This window comes from Penicillium psychrosexuale (assembly GCF_028828465.1).
Source record: "Penicillium psychrosexuale strain IBT 29551 chromosome Unknown utg000002l, whole genome shotgun sequence".
In the NCBI taxonomy this organism is placed as follows: domain Eukaryota; kingdom Fungi; phylum Ascomycota; class Eurotiomycetes; order Eurotiales; family Aspergillaceae; genus Penicillium; species Penicillium psychrosexuale.
In genome coordinates, this window is record NW_026643187.1 from 360,655 (window position 1) to 382,210 (window position 21,556).

The 21,556-nt window shown below is 49.6% G+C and overlaps 12 protein-coding genes across 12 annotated transcripts; 5 read left to right on the top strand and 7 right to left on the bottom strand.

Annotated features, from left to right (window-relative positions):
* Positions 1-78: 78 nt before the first annotated feature.
* Positions 79-1,127, bottom strand: N7518_001273 (putative transcription initiation factor TFIID subunit 13; the record flags this gene model as incomplete). The annotated part of the gene is made up of 2 exons (XM_057182201.1): positions 79-575; positions 650-1,127. 2 exons carry the CDS (start codon positions 1,125-1,127, stop codon positions 79-81), a joined length of 975 nt encoding a protein of 324 aa, XP_057043651.1.
* A 933-nt stretch (positions 1,128-2,060) lies between these two features.
* N7518_001274 (pentatricopeptide repeat protein) lies at positions 2,061-4,346 on the bottom strand (the record flags this gene model as incomplete). The annotated part of the gene is made up of 1 exon (XM_057182202.1): positions 2,061-4,346. The coding sequence occupies one exon, from the start codon at positions 4,344-4,346 to the stop codon at positions 2,061-2,063; it is 2,286 nt and encodes a 761-aa protein (XP_057043652.1).
* A 203-nt stretch (positions 4,347-4,549) lies between these two features.
* On the top strand, positions 4,550-5,365 carry N7518_001275 (CCDC12/cwf18 family protein; the record flags this gene model as incomplete). The annotated part of the gene is made up of 1 exon (XM_057182203.1): positions 4,550-5,365. The coding sequence occupies one exon, from the start codon at positions 4,550-4,552 to the stop codon at positions 5,363-5,365; it is 816 nt and encodes a 271-aa protein (XP_057043653.1).
* A 404-nt stretch (positions 5,366-5,769) lies between these two features.
* On the bottom strand, positions 5,770-6,760 carry N7518_001276 (zinc finger CCHC-type containing 10; the record flags this gene model as incomplete). The annotated part of the gene is made up of 3 exons (XM_057182204.1): positions 5,770-6,412; positions 6,482-6,607; positions 6,666-6,760. 3 exons carry the CDS (start codon positions 6,758-6,760, stop codon positions 5,770-5,772), a joined length of 864 nt encoding a protein of 287 aa, XP_057043654.1.
* Positions 6,761-7,514: 754 nt separating this feature from the next.
* Positions 7,515-10,089, top strand: N7518_001277 (putative R3H domain protein; the record flags this gene model as incomplete). Its single annotated transcript, XM_057182205.1, has 2 exons — positions 7,515-7,565; positions 7,621-10,089. The coding sequence occupies 2 exons, from the start codon at positions 7,515-7,517 to the stop codon at positions 10,087-10,089; spliced, it is 2,520 nt and encodes an 839-aa protein (XP_057043655.1).
* Positions 10,090-11,159: 1,070 nt separating this feature from the next.
* Positions 11,160-11,666, bottom strand: N7518_001278 (uncharacterized protein; the record flags this gene model as incomplete). Its single annotated transcript, XM_057182206.1, has 1 exon — positions 11,160-11,666. The coding sequence occupies one exon, from the start codon at positions 11,664-11,666 to the stop codon at positions 11,160-11,162; it is 507 nt and encodes a 168-aa protein (XP_057043656.1).
* A 1,264-nt stretch (positions 11,667-12,930) lies between these two features.
* Positions 12,931-13,754, bottom strand: N7518_001279 (mitochondrial 54S ribosomal protein bL17m; the record flags this gene model as incomplete). Its single annotated transcript, XM_057182207.1, has 2 exons — positions 12,931-13,359; positions 13,539-13,754. The coding sequence occupies 2 exons, from the start codon at positions 13,752-13,754 to the stop codon at positions 12,931-12,933; spliced, it is 645 nt and encodes a 214-aa protein (XP_057043657.1).
* A 361-nt stretch (positions 13,755-14,115) lies between these two features.
* N7518_001280 (MICOS complex subunit Mic12 family protein) lies at positions 14,116-14,556 on the top strand (the record flags this gene model as incomplete). The annotated part of the gene is made up of 2 exons (XM_057182208.1): positions 14,116-14,136; positions 14,200-14,556. 2 exons carry the CDS (start codon positions 14,116-14,118, stop codon positions 14,554-14,556), a joined length of 378 nt encoding a protein of 125 aa, XP_057043658.1.
* A 330-nt stretch (positions 14,557-14,886) lies between these two features.
* N7518_001281 (DUF5315 domain-containing protein) lies at positions 14,887-15,663 on the bottom strand (the record flags this gene model as incomplete). The annotated part of the gene is made up of 1 exon (XM_057182209.1): positions 14,887-15,663. The coding sequence occupies one exon, from the start codon at positions 15,661-15,663 to the stop codon at positions 14,887-14,889; it is 777 nt and encodes a 258-aa protein (XP_057043659.1).
* A 497-nt stretch (positions 15,664-16,160) lies between these two features.
* On the top strand, positions 16,161-16,728 carry rps23 (40S ribosomal protein uS12; the record flags this gene model as incomplete). The annotated part of the gene is made up of 2 exons (XM_057182210.1): positions 16,161-16,419; positions 16,550-16,728. 2 exons carry the CDS (start codon positions 16,161-16,163, stop codon positions 16,726-16,728), a joined length of 438 nt encoding a protein of 145 aa, XP_057043660.1.
* A 1,120-nt stretch (positions 16,729-17,848) lies between these two features.
* Positions 17,849-19,354, bottom strand: N7518_001283 (translation initiation factor eIF2B subunit beta; the record flags this gene model as incomplete). The annotated part of the gene is made up of 4 exons (XM_057182211.1): positions 17,849-17,921; positions 17,991-18,828; positions 18,882-19,177; positions 19,257-19,354. 4 exons carry the CDS (start codon positions 19,352-19,354, stop codon positions 17,849-17,851), a joined length of 1,305 nt encoding a protein of 434 aa, XP_057043661.1.
* Positions 19,355-19,928: 574 nt separating this feature from the next.
* nemA (Nem1-Spo7 phosphatase catalytic subunit NEM1) lies at positions 19,929-21,527 on the top strand (the record flags this gene model as incomplete). Its single annotated transcript, XM_057182212.1, has 2 exons — positions 19,929-21,333; positions 21,385-21,527. The coding sequence occupies 2 exons, from the start codon at positions 19,929-19,931 to the stop codon at positions 21,525-21,527; spliced, it is 1,548 nt and encodes a 515-aa protein (XP_057043662.1).
* Positions 21,528-21,556: the final 29 nt, after the last annotated feature.

Sequence of the window (21,556 nt, forward strand, 5' to 3'; positions counted from 1 at the left end):
CACGTTGGGCATTAAGTCATGTTCTTCGTGACCCACGGCATCTGGGCAAGAGTTGGTGGAGTTATTAAGGGTATATGTTCAGCCGATCGTCTTACGCTTCTTTGAAACTGACTCCTCGGTAGCATCGGATCCACGGCGGGTTGCAGCACCTCTTTTCCCCTTGCCCTTACTCTTCTTGGTAACAGTAGCAGCGGCAGCGGCTTCGGCAGCCACAGGATCCTCGCCAGCAGCAGCAGCAGCGGCCGCAGCAGCAGCACCTTTCTTTCCAGCTTCCTTAGCAACCTGATCATCATTCTGGTCAAATGCTTTGCGAGCTTCTTTCAATTCACGTTCCATGCGTAACAGTTCCTGGACACGGCCGAGCTTGTTCTGGTCGCGACGCAGTGCGAAGCGGAAGTCTTCAACTTTGATCTTCTGACGGCGGGCGTGGTGTGCGACTTGCGCGGCGCCGTGGCAGAGTTCCAACACAAAGTCGGTGACAATTTCGTCCAGCACGCGGACTGTCTCGGGAAGTGGTTCGTTCGGGAAGCTCGGATGCGGGCTGGGGTCGCCGTAGGCAAGAAGGAGCAGGCGAACTGTAGAGATAGTTAGTATTGAATTTGGCTTTGTAGCTTCTATTAATGAATATGCATGGGCTGCAGGAACTTACGTTCATTCTGGAAGTTCATTTGACCCTTGTGCCGGGCCGTACGCGCACGTGGTTCGGCCATGGTGGGCTTGGTTGTGGGCTCTTTCTTTTCCTTTCCAGTCGATGTAGATGTCGTGTCGGGTGAACTGGGAGTCCACTCAGGTCCGTATCCGGCACAATTTAGTACTGTATCTTGCTCATTGAAACCCCACTTAGGCGAGAGCTCAGAGACAAGATTTTTCGAGCTAGGCTGACGTGATGGATTGCGAGTCGGATTAGACAAGTCAGTCTTCGAAGTTGATGAGAAGGTGCCTGGAGCTTGGAGGCGAGCGTTTGGAGTTGCTGAGATTGTAGTCTCAAAGGGACGGATTGGAGTTCGAGTCCAGGTGTTCGGAGTACCCAATCCAGTGTGTGATGGCTTAAGAGGTGGCGGAGATGCATATGGCGGCAAGGAGAATGATACCCGCTTGGCCGCTTGGCCCGTGCGCTTGGCGGACATACCGGGCAGAATATGCTAGACTGGGGGTTAGTTAGCAACCTTAGCACATGCAAGCTACCTGGCAAGTTACGGTCGCAATTCTCTTTCTTTGCCCAAGTGACGGGTGAAGAGTTTACAGTTGCAACAGATGGTGAGTTTATGTAGATGGCAGAATTTATGAAAACAACTGTTCTGTGAGAAGTATATGTGGCTTGGCTTTCGCGTGGCGTTTACGTTGGAACAATGATAGTATGATTAATGTGCTAACTATCACACTTACCTAGTCTGCTCTTTTCAACTTTCAATCGTTGCTTCTCGTGATTCTCCTGATAATCTGCACGAGCAGCTATGCGCACTCGATAATGCCGGGGATCATGGACCGGAACCAGAATGGGTAGGCGCCCACCTAAGGATGCGCATCCGGGATGCAGGAAGATGACGGGGAGACTGATAGTTCTTTGATGTAGGATCTTTGGGATATTCTGGAAGTCTGCTCGAGTCGGAGAGCGACTCAGCCCGTACGTCAGCATATGCTGTGTCGTGATGGCAGTAAGTTCTCTCCACTAGTCCCGATGTATGAAGAGAGATACATACTGATGTTGTATGCAGGTTTCGATCTTCTTCGGCGATTAACATTGCTTAAGTCTCAATGGGTGTTTGAAGGGGTGTTTCTACGTGCTATCAATGGCTTGTGGTAGTCCTCAACTTCGATCGAACCTCAAGTAACCTTTAGGCGGGGGTTATAAGAGATTACTATTACTATTTGCCCTTCATGTGATGGTATCCAGATGCAATAAGATTTTCAGACGAACAAGAGGTTCATGATGCGGTAGTATATAGTACATGATATTAAAATCTACAAAAAAAAATTCAAAGGCACTTCTTCAGGACCAATGCGTCCAAAATACTTGACCCACCAAAGGCGGCAGTAAAAGACAAAAGGGTCTTCCTATCTTACATCTTAGGCTTCAACTTTGACTCCAACTTCTCTAACCCATTGTCAATGAGCTCGTCGTGCACCTTCTGATCACTGTGAACATCGGATGCGGGCTCGAGGGTGAGAAGCTTATTGGTTCCATCCGAATTAAGGCCCTCATCCATCTCCTCGATCGCCACCCAGAGGCGTTCGGGGTCGCGGAGATAACGCAAACTCTTCATCGTGTAATGGTCGATGGCAAAGCCTTCCTTTTCCATCTTCGTGATTGCACTAGCAGTTTCAGGGATGGCCTGCGCATTGGCGAATCCATTGATGATGGTGTTCCAAGTCACCTGGTTGTACTCCACATTGTGCTTGGCCATCATCTCCTTGACTTTCTCGGCGGCATCGGGCTGGCGACTGTAATTGAAGGCACTGAGGAGGATGGTCCAAGTACGATGCGTGGGTGCGATGTGCTTGAGAGGTTTGCCAGCAATAGTTTCTTTTGGTATGGTAGAGGTGTCAAGCATGTCTTCGACGAGACGTATGCTTGACCGTAGTCCACGGCTGCTTTTGCGGAAGGCGATGAGGAATTCATTATAGACGTGGTCGGTCTCGACCAGAGGAGCGATGGATGGATGGCCCTGCTGCACGAGCTCGCGGAATCTGTCATACATGTGATGGACTTGTGATATCCGATTCCTACAACGGAAGAATGTTGCGATCATGAGGAACAAAGATACTGGAGATGGTGGGGTTTTCACTTCAAGTCCTTGACTTGGCGGCGGTGAGTATGAGGGAGGGAGTAGAAGGAGTTCTTTGAGCGGTGTGATGTCGTGGATTTTGTTGTACATGTCGAGCATAGAGTAGAAAACTCCCGAGGGATCGCTCTCGGGATCAATATGCTTGGCGGTAAAAGTGAAATGAGCATGGAAGATTTTGCTGAAAATGTATGGGTTGTTTCGTAATTCCTCTTGCATCTCGACTTCCCGCACCAACTCGTCCACACGACCCCGGTCGCCTCGAGACACCGCATCCGTGAGGAGAGTCAAATATGTATAAGAATCGAATTCGTGGTGGTGATTCTTCATGAACTGAAGCATGTCCGACCCCAATTGAGGATCACCGGTTTTGTAAGCATTGGCGAGCACGAGATTCATCATGTCTCGGTCTGGCTGAACACCCATTTTGAGAAGCCGTGGGAGGATCCGGAAATTTCGTCCGCTGGCGTTATCCTCAACAGTGTCCAGGGTCAGGAGCTTGCAACAATGCCGTAAGACTCCTTCAGAGTCCATTGAAAATTCAGGGTCATTGATTTTGGGAATGAATTCGAGAGCCCTAAGGGCATATTCCACGTCGTTCAGCTGTGTGAATCGGTACATGTAGCAAAGTGCTGTTTGCGCTTCCATCGTGACGCCTCGCTCGTTCATTAAACGGAAACTCTCGTAGACACCTAAGAAGCCTGCTCGGCGAATATAGAACCGTATACCCCTTTGTGGCGGGGAGATAATTGGCCAGTCCTTTGGATCCAGGGAAGTTGCAACAACCGATTCGAATGTGTGGGCACCTTTTGTCCAATCCCGGAGCTCTTCATAATGAAATCTTTCCAAGTAAGTCAAGCAATCAACAACCATAGTTAAATCTGGCTTATCTCGTGGCTCAGTTGTGACGAGTAAAAACTCCAAGGCCATTGCCGGGTTATTTTGCAGAAGCCAAATGGCCAGGCGTTGCCAGGCCCAAGCCCTGTTAGGGCGGGTCATTGCCAGCCATGCCTCTCGAAACTTGCCTTGACAGTCTTCGAGAAGCAAGGCTAGCAGTTGCTCGCCATCTTCTCTCAGCTTTGGCAATGCAGATTTGTGCAAGACCTCACGGCCATGTGTCTTGGCCTTGTGAATTGCTCCATATGCCTCTTTCCATTGACGGAGACCTAGCTCGCGCATGTAGAGTGAATTCATTCGCATTGAAAGCGCCAGGTATAACCCGCGATCAGTCAAATGTCTACCCTTGTTTAAGATTTCTCGGTTGACTCTCTCAGCCGCCATGGCGACAAGCTTGGGATCAGCTTTTCGCACATAGGCGACCTTCTTCATTTTATCATTCGTTATAATCGGTGTCTGTGATGAACTTCGTGGTTGGGTTGAAGATTTTGATTGTCCATGGCCTATGCCATACTGATTTGTTGCGACCTGATCTGATTGTTCACTTTTCGGCGAATGTGAACTGTCGGTTGAACCGTGGTTGTGTTGATATGATATGGGGTCAGGAGCATCATGTGTCACACCAGGTTCAAAGATTGCTGGAGCATTGTATGTGGAGAGGCGCATTTTATGACTGACATTCGTCCCTGACTCCCGATACCATCGGCCTAGAGTCCGACATTGTGGTGACAGCAACCCGTTGAGACGGGACCGAACGAGTTGGTGCGGACACGATGACATTCAGGAGCTTGTACCCGCAGACATTTGGGGGAAAGACCAAGACAAAGAAAATAAGTCAAGTACAGAGTATGGCGAGAAGTCAAAGTCCAATGCCGGACAGAAAGTTGAATTCCGCCATTCCGCCCGATTTTGCCGTGGCTAGTGTTGTGGCGCACCACATCTACTTTTATCGCTCCATCATCTTCAACTTCGAAGCAGCGGAGGAGCTTGGGAATTTCTTCCGGTCACTTCAATCACTATACTTTCCAGTCCCCAAAGCCCAGATATCCCATTCATCCTCAGTTCAACCATCACTCGAAAACATGTCGTCAAACCATGCCAGTCTTGATGCGGCATCCACCGACCGCAAAGCCCGCCTCGCCAAGCTCGCAGCTCTGAAGCGCAAGCAACCTGAAGAAGACACAAATGAGGCCAGTGCAGAAGACCAGGAGCTGCCCGACGCCGATTCCACGCCAGATGTGAGCACAAAATACCTATCCGGCCGCAACTACGACCCCGAGACTCGCGGGCCTAAACTGGGCTTCGAGCATGGCCCGCAAGAGGGCCAGGTGACGCTGGAAGCACAGGCGGCTAAAATTGCAAGAGCCACAGCGGAACAAGCCAAGAAGGACGCGGATGCCGACGAACCCATTGATCTGTTCAAACTACAACCTAAGAAACCCAACTGGGACTTGAAGCGCGATCTCAACGAAAAGCTCAAGATTCTTGATGTACGGATGGGAAATTCAATTGCACGGATGTTGCGGCAGCGGTTAGAGGACGCGCAGCGTGATGCGAAGGCGCGTGGGCCTAAGTCTAACGGAGACGAGCAGGGGGAGGAAGTGGGCATGGAGGGTGAAGCGCTCGTTGAGGGCATCCATATGCGCGAACGAGAGGAAGCGAAGAGCGACGAAGAAACGATTTGAACTTGATACCCTTTGTGTTGCAGGAATGCGAGCGTTGTCTAGGTCTTCTGCCTCCACCTGTAATTGTCTATATTCTGTCCATTTAACTTATTCCTTTTTTTGTTGTCTCGGTTGAGGCGTCCAATTGATGCCATGGGCATATTGCGCACAAAAATGAGGCGTTCGGAGGTTTACAACTTAAGATTCTCAATGAGCATATCTATCTTAGTGTCGTTCAGAAATCATTATTGGATTTTTTTTAGTTCCGCTGTCGAGTGACAGATATTTTCAAACTCCGCAATGGAGATGCTAATGATACACTTGATCAAATACTGATGGAACACGAATTGGCGCCGTGTTCCCCCTCCATCAAGATTTTGCGCCGTATGAAGCCCCAATATTGCAGAGCAGGTTTTCAATTCACTTTACCGTCCGTTATTCATGGCTTGAGTCAAAGCAAGGCGCTTACTGAAAGGACTCAAGCTTCGTTCCCGAGGAAGCTGGTTCTTCTGCATTATGGGATCAGGCTTAGAGCGTCCATGTTGAGACTGACGTGATGGGATTGCTTGATCACGGTGTGAACGGTCCCGGGGAACGTCCTGAGTCGTAGCACGTGATTCTTTCACTCGATCCTTATCCACACTCTTGCTTCGGCGGTCCCTTCGCTCGCTATGTCTTCCTGCTCCACGGTGACGACCTCGTTCTTCGGGGCTAGATTCCCGTCTCCGTCGCCGGGTGTTTCGATCGTCGGTTCGCTCTTGGGAGGGTGAGCGGTCTTTTGGTCCCGAGTGGAATGACCCTGAAGAACCCTCTGTTGAATCACTGAAGCGTCTCTTTCGGGACTTTGCAGGTGGTGCTGATGAATCATCTCGGCGACCTCTGTCAGATGCGCCGTGTTTGTTACGGCGGGGAGGTGAGGAATCGGATCGATTCGTAGATATCGTTTCCACTGAGAGGGACCTAGGCCGCTTCGGAGACTGAGCGCCGCGATCTGTCATATCCTCAAGGTCTCTCTTGCGGCCACGCTCTTCCTCCCGAGTAGCAAGGAGTTCGTCTGCTACACCCTCTCTTCATACAAGTTAGCGAGGACTCCAAAGCAGAAAAATGCGGAAACGACAATTATTCACGTGAACTTACTTTCGCAAAAACTCATTTGGATTCTCACTTGAAAGCTTGGGCATCAATTCTGGATTCAGTAGCTGCTGAGTCCTTGAAGGTCGCGGGACATATGGGCGCTCTTGCGCGGATGCCTTGCAATCAAAGCTATAGTGTCGTGGATCGGAGTTAGTCAAACGTCCAAAGAGCAAATGAAATGGGGTACATATCTCGTCCAAGGCATTTTTGGCACAGTGTGGTCGCGGTGGCCCTGTTGGAGTTGGAGCCTCCAAGCTTCGGGGCGTTTCGATATCGGTTCATTGGGGCTCGTGATGTTGTAGTTTCGTTTAGAATCCTAGATTGGCAGGTACTTTAGGTCTGAAATAAGGCTATTGACGCTCCCACGATAAGAAACACAGGCAACATCCGACGTAAAGCTGATCGGCGCAAATTAGCGGCTGTTACCCTTTGAAGCCCAAGGGAAATTGTAGGCGCGCGCCAAGGGCGGTCGGGCGCGGCATAATGCCCACGAATCTTCAGGTAATCAAGAATTCTGAATTCAGATCCCCAACGCTCCTTCTCGATCTCGGAGTTCATTGTCAACATTCACGTCATCCATCTCGGACGGACGATCTAGAGTTGATCGGCTCTTCAAATACCCGTCGGATCTGGAATCCCCTCAAAACTCGGTACGAGATCTCCCTGACTATGAGCCAGCTTTGATATCATGTAAGGCCCCGTTGCCTGATCCGCCTAGACTTCTCGCTTTATTGAAGTGGATATTTCTCCTCATTGATCCTATGGATCCCCTTACTTTCATGCATGGTGCTAATGCGCATTCTCCACAGCTTTCTCCATGGCGATTGCCCTACCCCAGAGATATGTCTTTCGTTTTGGGCTTGTGTGAAACGAAATTACGCAGCGACATTACTTTCAACCAAACAAGCTACCACCTTGTTCACATTTGCAAATCCGAAGCCTGCTGAGTGCAGCTGCTGCTTGACCTTGATCTCGGATTTTCTTTTTTTTTCGTGAAATTTAACCAGTCTCAGCGACCATCCCGCAGAGTGTTGTCATGGCGTCAAAAAGTCCCCCAGGTGGAGACGGCCCTCTCTCCTTTGCAAAGGTAAGCTAAGAGTTTGCTCCACTACCTCATGGCTCATCGCTAATTCCGTGACAAGATCGCCGCTATGCCCGCCCCCCTCGGCCCACATTCTTCCTCGGTATCTGATGAAAACGAAATATGCCAGCCAGCAGACCAATCACTTTGCTCAGAAGCAAATGGCTCCGGTGAATCTTTGCCCAGCCAGCATAATGTCGATAAAACGCCAGAGGCTAGTTCCATAGAACTAGCTGTTGATGATCTAGGGAGAGGTGTGCAAGACATTGGCATCACCTCGGAAAATCACAGTGATGGACCAAGCTCGTTTATTAGCGGCCAAGATGATGGCTTGCTCAAGCGGGAAAACTCTTTTGAAGATGATCGCACTCACCTTTCTACTTCATCCACAAAAATGACCAACTTTGATTCCAAGAGTCTTGCCTCGGTGACGACCTTTGCAATGGATGAAAAGGACTCTGTACGTCCCGATGATAGTGCTAGTGTCCAAGCGATTGATGAAGAGGAGTCGCTTTCCGGACTTGCTTCTGGGGCTCCGAACTCAGTGGCAGGCTCCGAAGCTGGCAGTCGTGCGTTTCGGGACCATTACCGAGATGGCATTCCTACACGCCCACGCGGAAACTTGCCCGTGCCTCCTCTCTTTGGCGGTGCCCAGCCGGTGAATGGTGCAATTCCTCCAGATTCAGTCGCGAATAATTTCGTGATTCCAGCCAACTCCGATGGCATTGAAGATGGTCAGATATTACATGGGTTTCCCTTGGAGCCGGATGAAAAACTCCTAGAGGCAATGAAATCACCGAAAGATCGGCTGCTGATCCTGCAATTGGAGGAAAAAATTCGACACTTTATCAAGGACTGCAATGAGCAGTCTCTAGAGTTGCCCCCCTCGAACGCGTTTGGGCGACTTCTTGCACACAAGCTAGGAGATTACTATCACTTAACACATTTTGTCGATAATAATGTGACATCGGTCAGGCTTCATCGCACGCCATTCTGCCGGCTACCCACTCCTTTGTCCGCTGTGTATGCTGCTTCCAATAGCACTCCACCTCCAGCTGTCCCGGCAATGAAAATTATGCGCCGAAACGATGGAGGGCAATTCGAAGGAAGTATTGGAGGTTCTTCAAACCCTTCCAAGACCAACTCGGAAGATGGCGATAGCGGACCAGATGGAGAACGTCACTGGTCTTCCTCTGGCGCTACACACGCTAAAGATCGAATGGCTTTGACGAGGGAGGAACGGGAGGCAAAATACCATGAAGTACGTGAACGAATCTTTCGTGATTTTCCCGACAGTGCCAAATCAGATCCGGCCAGCGGTGACTCGAATCCCAACATGTCACGCTCCAGCTCGGCGAACGGGCGCAAAAAAAACCAGAGGCAGCGAACTCCTCATGATGACAGCTTTGAGGTTCGCTCGCAGTTCAATGCCTACTACCCAGGTATGCAATATGGAAATGGTGCTGCTCAGTACAATGCTCCTGTAAATGACAGCTCATATCCAAACCAAGTACCTTACTTGGTGGGACCTGGCGTGCCGCCACCCTCTGGTGGATACATGCCATCTAGTCAGAATGGTGCCATTTACCCTGGGCAACTGAACATGAATGTGAATGTGAATGGCTCCCAGTTTCCAGTGGCAATGTCGCCTCAGATGGCCTCCAATAGCTCGTGGCAAGGAGGAAACATGCCGCAACAATCTCCATATTCCGGGTATGCTTCGATGAACCAACAGGGGATGATGAACCAGCCGTCCTCAAACGCTTCCTCGCCGGCAATGAACAACTATGCCGTGCCCAATGTGACCCCGTATCAACAAAACCTCAATTGGAACTCGCCTCCTTTCCCCGCAAATTTCCAGCAGTCCCAGCACCCACGAAATGGACCGCCTGTTCACTGGCCCAACTATCCTCATCAGCCAATGGCTTCTAACATGCCACTCAACATGCCGCTTAACATGAACTCAAACATGGGCTCCAACATGGGTCTTAATATGAGCTCCAATATGCCGTCCAATATGGGCGCATATCCTTACGCTCAATACCCCGGGCAGCATATGAATCCTGCTCTCCAAAATTCTGCCGGATCCCACGCAGCAATGCAAGCAGGATATGCCAGGTCACACTTCAACCCTCAGACACGCTCATTCATCCCCGGCGGTGCTCCTCTCGGGCGTCACCCGAACAAAAGCCAACACCCAATGCAGCCGTATGGTACCATCCAACCTGGCGCCCAACAGCAATGGCATGGGTATCCGGAACCAAGTTCCAACCGGACTATGGACTCAACCCCGGCTATGAATTCCAACCGAGTGCCCACCGGTCCTCGAGACTCGATCGCGAAATGGGGCACACCATCTCATCTTCCCCCCAAACCCCCGCCTTCCGAAGTCCCTTCCGACTTTGATCTAAAAAGCCGAACCGTTCCGGCCTCGGTCCCAGCACCAACATACAGCAGCAATGGAATTTCCGCCGTCAGCAATGGACCACTTGTTGTCTCTGGAGGCACAACTGTCTCCAAACCGAACTAAAGCTTTACGGCTTTGGTCACATTTCTACTACCATATGTGTTGTATCTGTGATCCTTGTGTCTTTAGAAGTTGTGGAGATATGAACCTTTGTCCCGTAGTCTATAGGCTAGATTCATATGTCCACATGCGGCAACTATCTTCCAAGGCTTGCATCTACAACAGTACAATGCTTGGCGATCCGGGTTCTTGTGCATGTACCTAGTCGCTCTTAGCTAGTCATGAACCTGTTCAACTTATGTTTCTTCTTTCTCGCCTACTTGGAGGACATAGAATCCGAAATGAATACCTTCCAAAACAGTATAAGAATCACGACTAGGATGTCCTATATGTAATGTAGCCAAATGATTAAAAGAAGAATCGACTTATGCGATGAACAAAGTACAGCTCAAAACAAGATGGACTCCAGTAATTAAGGAGGTCTCAAGAGGTAGGAGAGGAGAGGAGAGAGGAAGAGATTTCTGGAGCAAGCATGTACTACTACATACAAGTGGTTCCTATAACACGTATACATGCCTGAGGCCATCTGATAATCTGTAAAATACAGCCAATATTCACCACAATGTACAAAATACCAACGATAAGAGGACGATGACTCCCAATGTCAAGCACTAGTATATCTATCTTGCAGGCCCTTTGCTCCAATACTATTACATCGACCATAAGCCCTTGGACAAATTTTCGAAGCACAGAAGTCTCCTTCTCTGATATACTGCGTCTCGAATCAGCAGCGCGTGTTAAAGACGAAGTGCCAAGTAGTAGTAGGGTTTACTATTATCATGTGATTTACAGAATATATAGTTTTAATTGGTTGAAAGTGCTATCACGTGTTTCTCCTCCTATTTTGTCGAGTTGGTTGAAGAGGAGAGATTCAATCAGTATGAAAGCTACTAGTTTAGAGTACGAATGGCTATACCGAATATGGTGCTTACTTCTCGAGTTGCATATATGCCTAATCAAACTATAAACTATCAGACAAAGAAACAGCACTTGAACCCCCAGCATTTCACATCCAAGTCTTCAGCCCTCAATATATACGTCCAAGTCCTCTCAGATATGAAATCCCCATCAGCTCATGAAATATATGGATTCGTAGGCGGCTTATACTGTGGCCTAGACTGACGGGTTCCAAAGATCGCAGAAGGAACAATAATAACAACCATAAGAACAACAGCCCCAAGAGCCGAACCAAATATAATCCACTCACGCCGACGAGGCCTATGACGCCTAACCGTCCCTGTCACAGACTGTGACTCCGGATCTTGTTTCCCGTCTTCTGCAGACTGTCGCCCACTTTCATCTCCCTGGCCTCTGTCTGCGGCTCCAACTCCGGCCTCGACCTGCTTGTCTGTGTGTTTGTCGTCGACGTATTGATTGAGTTCCAGGTTGTAGTCCCGGTCGCTGAACTCTAGTGTGCAGTCCCGATCATTGACTTGTAGGGTGCAGTCCTCGTTCATGCTGTGTTCGATGGTTGGTCGGGGTGGGTATGACACTGCGACTTCTTTGTCTGTGTCGGGATATGGGGGGCTTGGAGCATTTTGCCGGAGCGGGTTGTGTCTTTCGAGTGACGGTTTTTCCATTTCAAGTATTGCTTTTGGCTATACTTCTTCTGATCTGGTAGGAGATCAGCAAATGATGAATCCTGGAAAGTACAGTTGGGCATACTTCACAAGAAGGTTGCGGTGTACTAAAAATGGGTATCGAATTCTGGACAACAGAATCAAGCACTCTATATTATTTGACCGGATCACAGCTCTTGCTGGGCATGGAATATTGTAGAAGAGAAATCGAGACTTTGAGTATCCCCCAACACTATAAGCCAGATGAATAAATGACCCCTTGGGCAGCCCGGCTTGGACTGTGACAGCATGCGCTTAGATCATATGCTAGAGAGCTCAACTATTGATACCTTTGCATCGAATTTTACTGTCCCTTGATTGTAATTTCTTTGTGGGGACTGCACTAGTCTGTTACATCGAGCTGCAGCTGATATATCAGATCTGGTCAACCGCCCCAGGAAATGGGCGTTGGGAGTCTGCACAGAATTTTGGACATTTTCCAGAATAATTCGATCATTGGTGACTTAATAGAACCTCAATTTGAAGTCTATTGCTGGAAGTAAGTTTTATTTTGGTTGAGGATGCTATGGATTCTCGAATATATAGTTCTTCAATTTCCTACTAGCATTGTTAACATAACTACCAAACCACGCAGAATCCCCTTAGTATCAATAACGATGCAATAAAGGCAGTTATTATTTGCGGTGAGCCCTCTATTTGATCGACATTGCAGGTCATGGCGTTTTTGTAAGGCTGTTGACATCCGTATAATTTGAAATCTGATCGCCAGGCAGCACAATCGGCAAAATGCCTAGTTCTGAACGTGGATGATATTGACTGGCGACGTCTTCAATCGTAATATATTGTCCAACAGGTAAGATTGATCTTCAGGTCTATATAAAAGCCCGGGATAAAAATGTTACGGCGACGTCCTTCCAACAGCATGACTCAACATCTGCTTTTACCGGAACCCAATAAACCAAAGAAGTGCGAATAAAGAGGTATCAAAATCTTTTATACAGAGGCTATGTCACATGCGCGAGTGCAAACGGAGACGGAAATGCCATAATAAACAGGAAGAAGACAGAACTCCTGGTAAGAAAAACAAGTAAAGAACAGAGTCAACAGCAACGGAGTCAACCTCGAAGACGAAGAGAATGGTACATCGAGAACGCCGATCAAAGCCCAGAAGAGAAAATCTCCCAAACAGATCTCAGAGATCAATCACCCCCGGCCGAGGATTCCGAAACAGAACACCAGAAAGGATAGATAGTACTCCCCACATCTAATCCCTTGACTCAACCTCCGCTTCCTGCTTAGCGAGCTTATCATTCTGCTTCTTGGCAAGACTGAGCTGGGAAATCGCCCGCTCCAAAACCTCAACACCGTCCTTCCGGAACTGCGTAACCTTCTTCACGTTCAACCTTGTGAGCGCGTGCACAAGATCCCGGCCCTGCTCACGCTCGCGCGCCACAGTGCGCGCCGTCATGGCGAAACGCATGTCCTTCGGCCCATCGACCAGTTCGAGGATAGCGGTGGGAGCCTTGACCTGGGGTTTAGGCTCTCGGACGGCGTTTTTAGTACCCTTCTTGGGGGAGAAATACTCGTTCTTTTCGCGAGGTTCTATGCGTAGGACTCGTGTGTAGCCACCTGGCCGGTCTGCGTAGCGCTCGCGGAGGGGACCGAAGAGTTTGGGGAGCATTTCATGTGGTGTCTAGGGAATGTTAGTGTTGTCATTGGGTTGCGGGTTGTTTTTTTTTTCTCTAAAGGATAATGGATCGGGAATTGCAGCAATTCATCAAAGATTCAGTAAACCCATGAATTCTCGTGACCAGAATGATTCCTTTCCGTATTGAAATCGGGGTGGGCTTGTTCTCTGGGAATTCAACATACGTAGAAAATCTCCAATGCACGTCGCCGACTCGCTTCAGTGTTCTTCTTGCCCAGGGTAATCAACTTCTCGGCCAGGCGCTGGGCCTCTTTGGCCTTGGGCCATGTCGTGGTGATTGATTCATGCTCGAAGAGGGAGGTCACCAGGTTTCGGAGCAGGGCCTGTCGATGCGCGGAGTCGCGGCTCAAGTGGCGGTATCTGCTTCCACCGCCGGCCATGATGAGGGCTATTAAGCGGGAGTAAAGGAGGTAGAAAGAGAGCGAGTTATTGAAAGTAAAGTGGGAATCACGAGGTCAATGGCTCACTAATTACAGGTGAAGGAGAGCCCTGGAGGATGTTCGGCCCAGAAGAATTGTCTCGGCCAATCGGAGCGCTTCCACCGTCTGTCCGACTTCAGTTTTCCGCGCTCACTCTGTCTGTTCGACGACATTCAGCTTTTCGAATACATTTCACCTAAACCTATTGATTGCCGAGGACAGCATAGGCTATAATCCCGAAATACTTGTACCATTTGTCGCATTTTCAATCCACCCCCACGAACAAATAGACAATCCGGCGACTCCAAGCACCACAACAAATATGGGCTTCTTCACTGGATTTGTACGATTTATCCTCGAATATATACCAGAAAGCAAGGACTAACTACAATTCGCACTCGAATAGCTCGGCGGCTTTGCCTTCACCTCATCCGTTCTCTGTATTACCATCCAAGTACACCGCTCAACACGCATATCACAACGGAATGCCATCCACGCGCAAGTCGAGCAAATAGACTGGTTGAACTCCTCTGCTGGTGCCTATGACCGGCGCTTCCTACCAGAAGACGTGCCAAGGTGGCGGCGTGAAGAATTCGAAGCGCAGAGACAAGCCGAGCCGACTATGGAGGAGATATTTAAGCATAGATGGAATAAGGAAGTGGAGGCCTTGACAAGGAAGGCCTATGAGACAAGATGGGAGGATGTGAGACATGCTGCCGCGGAAAGCTGGAAGGCTGCTGCACGAGTGGTGAAAAGAGAATGAAGGATCATTTCTGAAACTATAGCAAAGGCTTGGCTCGAAGGAATCCTTAGATGTTTTATCATGTCCGCTTGTTTTGGGTTTGATTTTGAGCACCGGAGTTTGGATACCCTTGATTTAGTTATGTTATAATTTAAATGCATTAGTATTATTATTTCCCCGAGGGATATTGTGAATGCGTCCAGCGCATTCTCATATGGGATAGAGATATCAATGCGGTCCGGCAAGACTCATCAATCCTGGGACATGTACACTCGCCCACTGAAAAATAAAAAATGCAGCAAATGCAGGAAAGGCGGGACTGCAGCTGAATCGACTGGAAGACTCAGGAGTTCAACTTGTATTAGTTGATGACGGTGCAGTTGTCGTGACACTATCTGAGTCGCTCCAGATATCCTTGCTTTCCCGCTCGACGGTGCGCATGGCCTGAGACACCTCCTCCAGTTTAGCAACGACATCCAAAACGCCCTGGTTGACCCGATCAAAGTACCGGTCATTAGCCTCGCGGCGCTTTCGCGCAAGACGGATGTCTTTCTCGGTCTCGTCATCCAACGTACGGTACGATACCGAACCTTGACCTGCGCTAGCTTCTGTCGCTGTTTCATCTTCAATACCTCGCCGCTCCAAGCTAGCTTTTCCACTGGCTTCTTCGGCACCGCTGTGGCCGGGATCCACAACTTCATCGTCTGCTTCACTACGTGCCCAGGCTTGGGCGAGCTTCAACTGTTTCATGCGTAAATCTTCCAATGCTTCAGAGTGCTTTGCGCCGAAGACATTCTCGCTCGTCACAGCGCTAAGTTCCACTTCTGACAAGGCGTTTTGCATCTCCTGCCAGATGGCATCGGATCCGTCAACATCATGTTTGGAGGCGCGGCGTGATACAAAGGGTGATAACAAGCTCGACTTCTCGGTATTTGCGCTCTCGGCTAGGCGAGATGACCGATTCCGATTCAGGGGTGGGGGTTGGCCGGAGGCAGTTGCTAACGGTGAGGTTGCAGGTGGTGCGGGTAAGGAGATATTAGAGGTATTGTGTGATGGTGGGCCCTGGAAAAGGGCTGGAGGAGGCAGACGTTGAGGGTTTGGGTTCGTGGGTTTTCTTGACAAATCCATCTTCAAAAAATGTTAGAGAGAACAACAAACATTCGGCATCCAAATGAGCTTGATGATGCAGCTGATAATGTTATCGTTATCGGCGTGATGACATAATCGGAGGTGGGGGCTACGACTGTCTCGTGACTCGCTTAGGGCTAAGCGCACAAAGTCACCTGAGGTGCATCCAAAGCGTGTGGTAAGGGAAATCCGGAACTCTTCGACTTTTCGACAATCGACCCTCAGCCCCTTTGGCCGACAACACCCCTCCCAGTCGGTACGTATTCGATATCCTGCTATTTCCCCTACGTTGTTCGTGGTTTTCGGAAATCTTTTATTCGTGGCACTGCGAGATCCTTCCTCAACGATCGCATCTATCACGCACAAAAAATCGGCCTTCTCCAAACATCGAACACGCATCGAAAATATCCACAACCAGCAGTGCAACCGTTACACTCGACATGAGACTAACATTTTTTTCCTTGCTCAGTTGACCGTCGAACACATAATCCGCCAACATGGGTAAAGGACAACCCCGTGGTTTGAACGCCGCCCGCAAGCTCCAGGCGCACCGCAAGGATCAGCGCTGGGCTGATGACCACTTCAAGAAGCGTCTTCTCGGAACCGCCTACAAGTCCTCCCCCTTCGGTGGTGCTTCCCACGCCAAGGGTATCGTTCTTGAGAAGGTCGGTGTTGAGGCCAAGCAGCCCAACTCCGCTATTCGCAAGTGTGTCAAGGTTCAGCTCATTAAGAACGGCAAGAAGGTCGCTGCTTTCGGTGGGTTATCCTCTTCCTTACTGCTGCTGCTATGAATGTGTTGGAAAGGTCTACACGAGTTGGAATTACGACAAGATGGAACCACCAACACAACCACCACAAACATATGCTAACTGGCATGTTCTTACAGTCCCCAATGACGGTTGCTTGAACTTCATCGATGAGAACGACGAGGTTCTGCTCGCCGGTTTCGGTCGCAAGGGTAAGGCCAAGGGTGATATTCCCGGTGTCCGTTTCAAGGTCGTCAAGGTCTCCGGTGTCGGTCTCGCCGCTCTGTGGAAGGAGAAGAAGGAGAAGCCCCGCTCTTAAACAACTCGACGCGTTCTGTTCGAAATCAAAAATGCAGCGACCGGGAGCCTTGGAGTGTGGGAACGGTGCCGGACGGAAAGCCCGCCTCATCAGCGCCTTGATTTCATGAGATATTTTCTTTTTGGGGAGTCCCCCGGCGGGCTTGCGTCCGAAATGTGGTGGATCCGCTTATTTGCGAATTAAACACGATTGATACAACCTCCAAAAAGATTATGGCGCCATGACTTTTTATCACTTTCCCGGGTTTCTAACCTTCCCGTATACTGTTACTTGGTTCCTTGATCCTTGCTAGAGTTGTCTGGTGGAGACGCAAAGTAAAGCGTAGGGTATGGTGTTGGTGTGAACACAGCATTCATGAGTGATGGTCTAAATCTACAATACATTTGATCTGTACCAACATGTATCTATCCCATGCTCTAGGCCTTCAAGCCCATTTACACGTTGCCGAACGTCATCTAACCGTGAACGTGTGGAGTTGTTTAGTGGTGGCAATGGCCGAATATATGTGTGTACCGTTTTAGTGTGGCTGCTCGTGGATATATATCTAACCTACGTGTAGTGTAGCCACTAGGATTCTCTCGGTAATAGCCTCGAATAAACTACAACGTTGGCCTCGTTTTTGCATGAGTCAGTTAGTCTATATCGACAAAGACGCACATGAAGGTCTATCATCCCTTTGGTCTTCCGGGAATTAAGGATTGGAAAACTTTGAGGATCGAGAGAAAAGTGCAGAATGAAAAGTAGGTAAAAGAATCGGATTAATTGTCACTTGTATGCTTGCAGATCGGTTTTAGACGTAAATATATATCAACGTAACCCTTATGGTTCGTAAGGTTTATACATCTAGTCCAATCATAGATTAAGATATTCTACACTACTACTGGCATTCGATCATATCTATATACTAGGCAAAGCTCAATCACAAAGCAAGATGAGCGGGAGTCCAACGTAGCGGCTACTCATAAACATTGGAAGTCATAAAACTTAGTTCCTTTTATTCATTACTCCTGCGTATCGATCGTCAAAGTAAACCCTCGGGTATCGTTCGGGCAAATGTCCCTCAAAAGATCTTTTATTGATTTTCACGAGCTGTGACACAACTGCCTAAGCCAACTACAGCTTAGAAGCTGATATCTTCTTTGCGGTAGTGGTCTGAGACAATGCGGTACAGGTATGATGGAGCATGGCCGCCGCTGGGGTAGGAAAACAAGGTTAGCTTTATGAAGTGAGATAAGCGAGTGGGATGGGTGCTTGAAACTTACAGGTTAGTGATGTAAAGATCGACGAGCTCTGCGGGAACGTAGTCATAGATGGGGTTTTGAACATCGATTAGGTCGACGAGATCACCTTCCTCGTATGGGAGGACCTTGCTCGGGTCACCATATTCAATGAGCGAGTCGAAGTCGAATGGGTAGACTGGGCTGAGCTTGTAAACACCGCTCACGACCACGACGGGGGTCTGGTGAACCTTGGCGGCACGGGCGATGACACGGGTGCCAGCTGCGGCGACAAGGCCGCCGTTGGCGAGGACGGAATGTGTTCCGAGAATGACCTTGTTGACTCGTGACATGAGAGCGAAGACGGCAGAGTCTGGGATGAGGATGACGGTGATGCCGTGCTCGATCAGTGGCTTCTGGAAAGCCTCCAAGCCGATGTTGTCATCGTCAGTGACAGCGCTACCGCTGACGGTGGCGTGTGTGTCCTCATGGTTATTCGGGTACGACTCGGCATGGATGACGGTAAACTTGCGCTTTGCGGCGGCCTTGAGCAGGAATTTTTGGACAGTGGTCGAGGATGTGTGGGTGAGGATGATTTCGTTAGAGTGAATGTGGTCCAGTGCATAAGCGGCGATCTGATCGTCGACCTGGCCGAGCTCATCAATGATCTCGCCAATACCTTCCAGCACTTCAGCTCGGACGTCTTTGCTTGGACCGTGGCCAGGGAGGCGTCCGTTTGGAGAGGAGGATCCCGGGGTGCTGGGAAGTGAGTGCTCGGGTTCGGGATGGGAGAGAAGGCTGAACATAGAGGTCAGAGGGGGGCGAGAGGACCTTTCATCGGACCGGAAGGAGGGCGAGTCGCGATCCAAAGGCAATGATGGATCTATGAATCTATGAGTCACTGCGTTGATATTTGGACCAAAACTTGGGACCCACCGTCATAAGCCCGGGGTGTTTGGGGCTGACTCTCTGAGCCAATATCGCTAAGGGCGAACTCAGCGTCGCGATCATCTTCCGCTTCGTCGCGAATAAGACCTAGGACCCGGCGCACGATATTGCCCACAACCATCTCGCGCGGTTGCGCAGCCATTAGTCGCCTACCCACACTCTGCACCCGCTCAATAAGCTTTGCTGAATCTGTTGTGCGGCATGCAGAGATAACGCTTCGTAGCAAATAGGCGGTTGCTGTAGCACATGATCGCGAATGGCGGATTTGACGTCGCTTGAGCAATCTGATTGAAATATACTATGTTAGCGAGTTTGATCGTCGGTAAGAGTAGCCGTCATGACAAGGAGTCTGGAAATACGTACGAAATCAGAGTCTCAATAGAGGTATCAATCGGGTTTGTCTTGAGGCACTTGAGGAATGACCCCAGGCCCGGCGTCAGGGCCAACGAGGAAGACGGCATGAGGAAGTGGGATGTTGGGAGGAAGTCTACGCGGTGTCAGCGGGGGTTCGGCGACAGAAGTATGCAGTGTCGAGTAATAGACATACCAAGTTTCAGATCCAGATCACACCGAGTATGTAAATAGAGCGTTGAGCAAGAGATTCTCAGATTCTCACACGCAGAGCCAGAGAGTGGGAGAGACAAAGAATGATTTTCTGCCGTTCGATCTTGTCCGCTTCCCCACACTCATTGATCCTCGCTCTATTGTCTCGGCTTCGGCTTTCTTATTGGTGTTTTGCCAGTTTTTGGATTTTGATTATTTCATTTCCGTTTTTGGATTGCTTTTTGTCGGCTTCGAAACTTGTGGTATAAAATCAGATTGGAGTTGCGGAAGTACTTCCGAGGCACGGGTGACTTGGCGCATTGAGGTTAGAACAAGCTTACACCTCCTTGAGATCCCCCTCTTTCCTTCAGACTGCCATCACATCCCTACACACTCATCTCATGGACCGCTTTAAGTGGCTTTGATGAGTAACTCACGATCCGTTTGTCAATAGATCGCTGCGCCCCTGTCTCCCGTGACGCCTTGAGGAAGATGAACTCACTGAATATCCTGTCCTCGCGAGTCATTGGCCAATCTTCCAGCTCTTCACGCCACAGATCGCAGTCCCAAAGTGATAGCAAACGTGCATCTCCACCGTCAGACCTCTCGAAAGTCCGGTCTTATAGCGAAGATAATTTTCGGTCCCTTGACCCCACTGAAAAGAGCTACGACGATAGACCGCCCGTGGACGAAGATGGAGAGGAGGATGGTACATATGACTCGGACGAGAAGACCCCGTTACTGCATGAACCCCACAAGAATGGCACGCTCACTGCTCGAAGTACTTGGCGACTGATTTCCCAACGGTTTTTCGATGCGATCACGGAAACGATCAAGTTCATTTTGTCTACGTTTGCTGCACCCGGTGTGTATTTGGCTCAATGCTTTCAGACCGACGATGGCCACTACTCGCTTCTTGCACCTGTCCGGAAATTGCGACGCTCCCCATCCGACCAAGCCATCCGGTCGGCTAAAGGGGCCATCCGGGTAGAAGGTCGGCGTCGTAGTGGCTCCACCCGGAAGCTCCGACCTCAAGGCTCTCACGAATCCATTGTATCAACAACGTCAGAGTCCGACACAGATCGACGGTATACCAAGAATCTTTCAAGTGGGAGGAACCGACCTACCAAGACGAAAGGCCGCGATGCAGATTCAATCCCAGAAGGGACGGAGCATGAGCACACGCCCCGTCGGTCTATACGAATCAAGCTCCATAATGAAGAATCTCTCAAGCGGCAGAGACAACGAAGATCCCAGAGTGCAGACTTAGGACATCCAATGCCCGAGGGTGTCTCTCGTGTCCAAGGGGCTGTCCACCTGGACAGCTTAAAGTCCCCAACCTCTCCCAACATCCACCGCATAACAAAGTACCCACACTCTCCAACTCCACCACGCCCACTCCTCCCGTCACGAGTACCTTCATATACTGCAGCTCCGCGCAATGCCAGACCTCCGCAGAAGACCTTGGTGCTGGATCTCGATGAGACCCTGATCCACTCGCTCGCCAAGGGTGGCCGGATGTCCAGTGGTCACATGGTCGAGGTTAAACTCTCGATACCCACGACTGCTTCATTGTCCCCGGGCGGACCGCAAACGACACTGGGCCCTCAGCATCCCATTCTGTACTACGTTCATAAACGACCACACTGCGATGAGTTCCTGCGCAAGGTCAGCAAGTGGTATAAGCTCGTCATCTTCACAGCCAGTGTTCAAGAGTATGCCGACCCTGTCATCGACTGGCTCGAGCAGGAACGAAAGTATTTCCAAGGCCGCTTATACCGACAGCATTGCACATTTCGTAACGGGGCATACATCAAGGACCTGAGTTCCGTGGAACCGGATCTAAGCAAGGTGATGATTTTGGACAATAGCCCGATGAGTTATATTTTCCACGAAGGTAATTTAGTTTTATCTATTTGGGTGCGCTTAGACTAATAATCATCGCTAGATAATGCGATTCCGATTGAAGGCTGGATCAACGACCCTACGGACAACGGTCTGCTCCACTTGATTCCCATGCTCGAAGCTCTACAATATGTGACGGATATCCGGGCTTTGTTGGCACTTCGCCGCGGTGAAATCGAGTCATGATCGTTATCCACATTTGTGTCCATGAATGT